Below are 8,573 nucleotides of genomic sequence, written 5' to 3' on the forward strand. Positions count from 1 at the left end.
AAAAAAAAAGCAGGGGAAACAGAAAGACTGGGCTGTGTACCCTGGAGGAGAAGACAGGAGGCTGAATTTCAGCAAGACAAGATGGAAACATTCTCATATCCCGATCTGGGTGGTATTGCATGGCACACACATGTAAACCTTCACTGATAAGTATGCGTAAGACCTGTGCCATTACCTTATATAACCTACAGCTCCATGAAAACCCAAAACAAACAGGCCACAAGCTCCCTGTTTGCTATCCTTTATTAAAGGGCCCACATTCTCATGGGACTCCAGCCAAACCAGTCAGGTCCCCCAAATATAGCAGGACACCTGGAAAGGGAGGGGAATGACTTATGATCCTACCATGCCTCCCTAGAAACAGAAACCACCACAGACAGGGGCTGGGGAGAACTCGCCTCACTCTCAGTCTTCTCCCTTTCCCCTACTTGAAAAGAAAGTCAAACACTGGCTACGCAGCACCCCAGCCCCCCACCCCACCCATAGCAGCGTTTGTGGGACCCACCCCCTGGTAAGGGGTGGCCCCGAGGCAGCTTCCTATCTCTCCCTTCACTTTGGTTTGCTCCTGGCAACTCCGTGCCCCTTCCTTTCCTCAGCCTCCGGCTCAGTCTCCACTTGTCTTCCATCACCTACTCGGACCTTCTCTCTCATCTCCTGGGCCTCCCTGCCCCAGCACTTCTGGGGAAGCAGCGTCTTGTGCATCTTCCCTTCTCCTAGCAAGGGGCCCCACCAGGCCCTCTGCCCAGCATGTGGGACTCACACAGCCGCCCCACTCTCCTTGAGGTCAGGGGCAGAGCGCTGCCGTCTCATTCGTGGGGGAGTAGTGTATGGGGGGTAGCGAGGCCCTGGGGGGCGCTGGGCTGGGTAGGGTTGGGGCGGCTGGGGATAAGAGTTGTGCTTTTTAGGCTGGAAGTGCTGGGGTTCAGGCTGTGCAGAACCCGCTCCTCGGGATCGGCCCCCTCCGTCCAGGGAGTTCCTGCGGTGATGATGGGATCTTCTGGGACTTGGAGGTCTGCGGGCAGGGGTGGCTGGAGGGGGAGTGACCTCCTCAGGGGGTTGGGGTGGAGCTGGAGCCTCCCCGCTCCCCATCCCTGGCCAGAACTCCCGGTGCTGGGGGTTGCTCTTGAAGGGGAAGCGCAGCTTGCAGTCGTGAGGGGGCACAAAGCGGGCTGGAGGCCTGCGCAGCCCCCCGCCCCGGCCCCCAGAGCCCTGCAGTCCCTGCAGCCGTAGCTGCTCCTGCTTGAGCCAACGAAGACGACCACGACGGAAGGCAGGGTCCTCCTCCATGAGCCGTGATACCCGCTCCCAGCTTGAAAGTGGTGGTGAGGGGGGCTGGGCTGACGGCAAGCGGTCACTGGGGGCTGCCTCCTCTGCTGCCTCTGATCCTTCAGGCGGGGCCCAGGGGACCTCACCACCTCCTTCCTTCTCATCCTCATGATCCTGGGAGGGAGGAGTGAGAGAAAAGGAGAAGGGACGTAAGGAGAGCTGAATCCTGAGGACATGTGGATTCAAGAGGGACCTGGAGTGGCTGGATGTCAAGGGTCTGGAGAAAAGCCTGGAGATAAGGAAGCTAGAAAAGTAGTGGAATTCTCAAGCATGGGCTTGAGAAGGTCTGAGCTCAGGCCTGGGCCGGCCACTTCCCAGCTATGTGACTGGGTCTTTGGCTTGTAACCTCTCAGTGCCTCAGTTTCTGCATCTGTAAGATGGCATCAATATTAGTACCTGGTGTTTAGAGTTGTTCTAAGAAATTAGTATTTCAGATGGAGAAGAACAGAGCAGGAAAGGAAGACAAAGCCAGCTCAGAGATGGCTACAAAAGATTCATGAGAAGACATCATTTCAGTAAAGACCTGAAGTGAGGGGCAATCTCTATGGTTATTTGAGGGAAAAGCATTCTAGGCAGAGAGAACAGCAGGTGCAAAGGTCCTGAGGCCAGCAAGTTCAAGGAACAGCAAGGAAGCCAGTGAGGCTGGAGTGGTATGGAGGAGCTGAATTCAGAGGTAAGCCTTCAGTTGCCATGACTGACTGTTGGTCCCCATTAGAAACTGGAACAGTAAAAATTTTGTCGGCTGATTAAGTAACCCCAATGGCCTGCACAAATGTCTGGCACACAGTACGAAATCAAATATTTATTTGTTGAGCAAATACATGCAAAACAGGAATAGGTGATAAGACTACCACCCACAGGGCTGTTGTGAAGATTAAACAGGACCACACACAGAAAGCACTAGGCACAGCAACTCCACGGAGTAAATGACCAACAAGAAGGGAGAGGGGAGGGGGTGATAAGAAGACACATGGGTGACACTCTTCAAGCACTAACTTAAAACTGTACACTTCATATCAGTGGGTCTTAGACTTCACTGTACTTCAGAAACACCCAGAGCTTATTATAAATGCAGAATGGTCCTCAAAGATGTGGATTCAGTAGGTTTGGGGTAGAACCCAGGAATCTGCATTTTTAATTAGCAGCCTGGTGGTGGTGAGGCATGTGGTTCATAAACGATACTGAAAAAAACTGTGCTATACTTCAAGGCAATTTTTTCCAGACTCAGGGGAAAGGTTAGGCTCTGAGATGGGAGGTTCAGACTCCTAAAAGAAAGAGCTGAGGGAGGAGAGAAAGAGCTGAGGGAGGAGAGAAGGGGAGAGAGAAGACAGGGCCAGGCCTACCTGGGCCAGGGGGATGACCCTCTCCATGCGGAGCATGCGGTCCCGCAGGGCCTGCAGCTCCCGATCCTTGGTGCTGTTCTGCAGCTTCACCTCCTGCAGAATCCCTGTCAGCTTGTCGATGTGGGCCCGGAGGTCCTCCACCTCTGCCCCTCGAGCTCCCTCCTCGCTACCACCACCACTGCCAGCTCCACCTCCTTCCTCCTCGCCCACGGTGTCCCAGACATCCCGGGCCACAGCCCTCCAGGCATCTCCGGGGCCCTCCGGTTTGCCATAGGTGCGACACAGCTCCCGCATCTTGAGGGCGGCCAGGGCCTCAATCTCAGCCCGCCCGTGGCGGAAGTCAGCCAAGGCCACCTCGTAGCAGATCTCCTTCACTGCCTGCATCTTCAGGTCAGCCATGGTGGCCCAGCGAGGGTCTTTGCCCTGAAGCCTCCGTCGCTGGGGTATCTGATAAACCCTGCGAGGGGCCCTGCGCTTGCCACTGCTGGGCAGACCACAGCGTTTGACAATAGTCTGGACTGTAGTGGGTGGCAGCTGCTCCCTCAAGGAGGAGATGAGCCGCCAGCTCTCTTCACAGGAGCGCTTGTCAGAGTCATCCCCACTGTCCGAGTCCGCGTACTGGAGCCACAGAGAGAAAGAGGAAGAGAGGGCTAAGGACATCCAGAGCCCATGTGTCTTGGCCCAGTGTGTCCTGAGGACATTGGAAACACTCATCAGGGAGCCTGGGTTCAGGTCCTGCTCCACCCCAACAGTGCACCCTCAGGCAGACTACTTAACTCTGCTCCTCTAGACAACAGAGATAATGATGGTATCGACCTCCCAGACACGTTTCGAGTATTTAGAATCATGGCTGGCACTGAGAAAGTTACCATAAGTATTGGCTGTAGCTAATCAAGTGTAGAACTTTGTGCAAGACTTAAAAGACCATTTAGGGTTTGGTGGCTTGTGCCTGTAATCCCAGGACTTTGGAAGGACAAGGATCACTTGAGCCCAGGAGCTGATGACCAGCCTGAGCAATGTAGTGAGGCCCCCATCTCTATAAAAAATAAAAAAATTTAGCCAGGCATGGAAGCACACACTTGTGATCCCAGCTACTCAGGAGGTTGAGGTGGGAGGATTGCTTGAACCCAAGGAGTTTGAGGCTGCACTGAGCTATGATCAGGCCATTGCACTCCAGCCAGGGTGACAGAGCAAGTTACTGTCTCAAAAACAAAACAGAAAGTCTATTTGACCCATTTATGCCTAGTGTTCCATTACTGGAAGGCTAAGGAGCCTGCCACCACGTTCCATTATTGGAACCCTAAGATGTGGGAGTTATTTATGTCCTACTGCTCAAGGTCATTGCCAAAGTCTGATTCTTAACTCATACAAATATTTAAAAAATTGCAACCTCTGGCATAAATGGATTGAAGAACAATCTTGGCCAGGCACAGTGGCTAACACCTGAAATCCCAGCACTTTGGGAGGCCGAGGGGGGCGGATCACCTGAGGTCAGGAGTTCCAGACCAACCTGGCCAATATGGTGAAATCCCGTCTCTACTAAAAATACAAAAACTAGCTGGGCGTGGTGGCAGGCTCCTGTAATCCCAGCTAATGGGGAGGCATAAGAATTGTTTGAACCCAGGAGGCAGAGGCTACAGTGAGCTGAGATGGTGCCATCGCTTTCCAGCTTGGACAAAAGAGGGAGACTCCGACTCAGGAAAAAAAAAAAAAAAAAAAAAAAAACAAAAAAAAAAAAAAAAAAAAAAAAGCCGGGCGTGGTGGCTCAAGCCTATAATCCCAGCACTTTGGGAGGCTGAGGTGGGTGGATCACGAGGTCAAGAGATCGAGACCATGGTGAAACCCCATCTCTACTAAAAAATTAGCTGGGCGTGGTGGCACGCACCCATGGTCCCAGCTACTTGGGAGGCTGAGGCAGGAGAATTGCTTGGAGGTTGCAGTGAGCCAAGATCGCGCCACTGCACTCCAGTCTGGCACCTGGCAACAGAGCGAGACTCTGTTTCAAAAAAAAAAAAAAAGAACAATCTTAATAGCAACACAGGTGATATACTTGGATATGGTAAAAATCAAGAACTTGGCATAATCAACTAGAGTATGGGAAGTCCTGGTCAACTGGAGGAATCTTCCTTCCTCACAATGGATTCCTCCAGCAGTCACATCTCTCTCCTGGCTTTTTCCACTCTGACCCTTCCCCTTATCCCCATGCCCACTTCCCAATCTGGCTCAAGTGGTGACCACTGCACTCAGACTCAGGCTTGCTGCTCATCTGCCCATCAGCCCATCCCCCAGCCCCTGCTTCCCCTCACCAGTCGCTGCTGCTCCAGCAGAAGATCGGCTTCTTCCTTTTCTTTCCGGTACTGATTCTCCAGATCCTGTAGCCTGGGATTGAGCCGGGAGGGAAGGAAGAGCAACTTTGGTGGGGTATCTAACGAGAGGAGGACACGGGTGCAGACGCCCAGGAAGGACAGCCTAGAGGGCCATGGGGGATGTAACTCCCTCGTACCTCTTCTCCATCTCTAGCTTGATGTCGATGCCTTGCTGCTCCAGCAGTTCCTTCTGGGCAAAGTTCCAGTCGACTGGCTCAGAGGGCGGTCCTGGGGGTGGAGGGACCCCTCGTTCCCGTTCCAGCCTTGCCTGCTCCGGGTGATTGAAGCGGAAAACGTGGTTCTTGCCCATCACAATTCTATTCCCTGGAGATGGGAGGAGGGAAAAGTAAACTCGCTCCCCAACAACAAACCCATCCCTACACCCAAGGCATAAAGAATCTGGCCCAGGGGCTGTGACACCCTCTCTTCCATCACACCAAGTCTGAGGGCAGCCAGAGCCTATGCTCCCCTGGCTGACACCCAGAGACCAACCAACCCCATTCCTGTCAGTGAAAGGTAATTATGAGAGCTGGGTATCCACTTCCTGTTCCCTGGGGCAGCAAGAGAAACCAAGACCTGACTCCTTTACTTTCACTTCCCAATTCCTTCTTTATATCCTCATGCTATTTCTGATTTATTTCAGGGTCCTCCTCTAGGATGCACCCAGAAGGCCCTCCCTTGAGACTTCCTACACACAGCCACGCCCCAGAACCCTCCCTCTGCAACACCTTATCTACCTGACTTCAGCACCAGCGGCTCTGTCACAAGCTTCCCATTCACATATGTCTCAGCTCCTTCACAAGGCTCCAGAGTGACCACCACTGAACAGAAGGGCAGAACAAAGGGAAAGATTTGATCTTGGAGGAAGGTAGGTCATAGTCACAGATTCCCACCTTGCCTTACCCCAAAAACCACACATGCACCACCAGTCCCACCCCCAGTACCTGTGGGGGGTGCCATGGCCCCTCTGGTGGCAGGCAGCACGGGAAAGGAAGAGCAGAAGGAGGGTTAGAGCCCCAACTACAATTCCCAGAAGCCTCTGCAGTGGCTCCTGACTCACCCACCTCTACCCTCCCCAGCAGCGGCTTAGAAAACCAGTAATTCTCAAAAGGATTCATTCTTCATGTTTAACTGGTGAGAGACCCTGTCATTTCTGCCTTCCAGATATCCATTCCTACCTTTCCCACTGACATTATCCCTGGTGGGGCAGAGGAAGGGAAACGAGCCAGTGCAAAGGGGGACTCAGAAGAGAATGGGCAGAGACAGCCAAGGGCATCATGGGAGCCAGGGAACAGCAGCAGCAGAAATGGACAGCAAGAAGGGATGCGGGGTGTGTAGAGGCGGTGTCATCTATCCCACCTTCACTTCATTTCCCACCATGACCCAAAATTCATCTATTGATTCAAACCCAAATATATCACACTCCTACTACCTTCCAGACACTATTTTATTAGGCCTTAGAAATACAGTGTTGATATAAAACAAAACATCCCTGCTCTTATAGAGCTTACTTCTGACTGGTAAGACAGACAATAAACAAGATAATCAAAAGTATTTAATTGTGATGGATGCAACTTATTTATCTATTTACTTTGAGATGGAGTCTCGCTCTTGTTGCCCAGGTTGGAGACAGAATTGCTTGAACCCGGGAGGCAGAGGTTGCAGTAAGCCGAGATCGCACCACTGCACTCCAGCCTGGTGACGAGTGAGACTCTGTCTCAAACAAAAAAAAAGAAAGAAACAGATTCTCCTGCCTCAGCATCCCAAGTAGCTGGGATTAGAGATGTGTGTCACCATGCCCAGCTAATTTTTTTTTTTTTTTTTTTGAGACAGAGTTTCACTCTTGTTACCCAGGCTGGAGTGCAATGGCGCGATCTCGGCTCACCGCAACCTCCGCCTCCTGGGTTCAGGCAATTCTCCTGCCTCAGCCTCCTGAGTAGCTGGGATTACAGGCACGCGCCACCATGCCCAGCTAATTTTTTGCAGTTTTAGTAGAGACGGAGTTTCACCATGTTGACCAGGATGGTCTCGATCTCTTGACCTCGTGATCCACCCGCCTCGGCCTCCCAAAGTGCTGGGATTACAGGCGTGAGCCACCGCACCCGGCCTAATTTTTGTATTTTTAAGCAGAGATGGGGTTTCACCATGTTGGCCAGGATGGTCTCGATCTCTTGACCTCGTGATCCACCCGCCTCGGCCTCCCAAAGTGCTGGGATTACAGGCGTGAGCCACCGCACCCGGCCTAATTTTTGTATTTTTAAGCAGAGATGGGGTTTCACCATGTTGGCCAGGCTGGTCTCGAACTCCTGACCTCATGATCTGCCTGCCTCTGCCTCCCAAAGTGCTGGGAATACAGGTGTACAGCCAAACCTCTGGCTGGGTCTGAAATCTGCTAATAACCAAGACCCGCAGGGACTAAACCATCACAATTCCCATCCTTTGCAACACAGAAACACTAGCTGCCTTTACTGTGACTTATGTCACAGTCTTGCACACATGTGTCATCTCCCCACAATCTGAGCTCCTTACCGTTGGGCTCGCTCTGCTGAGGTATATTTTTGGTGACTTGTATGACTTTCATATCTCCCCCAGCAAATGGCTCGAGGTAGCCGCACAACAGGAACTTGGCAATAACTCACGGGGCTGAACTGATTCAACAGCTTTCAACCCAAAATGCCGGAAACGTCTGCTGTCACTGAGGACTTGAACCAGACCAGAACAACTACCTTAATCTGCTGACCCCGAACCAAATGGAAACCCAAAAGGTTTGTCTTTTTTTTTTCCCTTTTTTTGGAGACAGAGTCTCACTCTGTTGAGACTAGCCTGGCCAATGTGGTGAAAACCCATCTCTGCTAAAAATATAAAAATTAGCCAGATGTGGTAATGTGTGCCTGTAATCCCAGCTACTAGTGAGGCTGAGGCAGGAGAACTGCTTGAACCTGGGAGGCAGAGATTGCAGGGAGCTGAGATCACACCACTGTACTCCAGTCTGGGCAACAAAAGCAAAACTCCATCTCAAAAAAAAACAAAATGTGTTGACCATACCCGCCCCAGGTACCTTGACCCCTGGAAGGTGTTAGGCTAAACACTCCTAGGTCTCTGAGGCACAATGCATACACCAGGTCCAAGTTGACAGATAGCATATGTGTACTACGTCCTGCCTCCCTGTCCAAGTCATTTTCACAGAGTGTGACTTCATTGAGCTTATGTGAACCCAAATCATTGTATTTTTTTAAAAGTATCAGAATTAAAACAAACTGGTAACCTCAAAAATACACCTCGACAGGTGCAGTGGCCCACACCGGTAATCCTAACACGTTAGAAATCTGAGACAAAAGGATCACTTGAGCCCAGGAGTTGTGAGACCAGCCTGGAACACATAGTGAGATACTGTTCCTCTTTTTTTTTTTTTTTTAATAAAAATTTAAAAATTAAAAAAACGGCTGGGCGCGGTGGCTCAAGCCTGTAATCCCAGCACTTTGGGAGGCCGAGGCGGGTGGATCACGAGGTCAAGAGATTGAGACCATCCTGGTCAATG

At 51.6% G+C, this 8,573-nt stretch overlaps 1 protein-coding gene across 1 annotated transcript in view; it reads right to left on the reverse strand.

Annotated features, from left to right (window-relative positions):
* Positions 1-225: 225 nt before the first annotated feature.
* KIF1C (kinesin family member 1C) overlaps positions 226-8,573 on the reverse strand; it is a 26,806-nt gene continuing 18,458 nt past the window's right edge. The window contains exons 19-23 of the mRNA XM_017496722.2: positions 5,773-5,856; positions 5,173-5,359; positions 4,976-5,048; positions 2,670-3,287; positions 226-1,440 (exon numbers count right to left, since the gene is read on the reverse strand). Coding sequence (XP_017352211.1) covers positions 757-1,440; positions 2,670-3,287; positions 4,976-5,048; positions 5,173-5,359; positions 5,773-5,856 — 1,646 coding nt within the window. The 3' untranslated portion in view covers positions 226-756. The remainder of the gene's footprint in view (positions 1,441-2,669; positions 3,288-4,975; positions 5,049-5,172; positions 5,360-5,772; positions 5,857-8,573) is intronic.

This window comes from Cebus imitator, unplaced genomic scaffold, assembly GCF_001604975.1.
Source record: "Cebus imitator isolate Cc_AM_T3 unplaced genomic scaffold, Cebus_imitator-1.0 Scaffold223, whole genome shotgun sequence".
Classification (NCBI taxonomy): Eukaryota; Metazoa; Chordata; class Mammalia; order Primates; family Cebidae; genus Cebus; species Cebus imitator.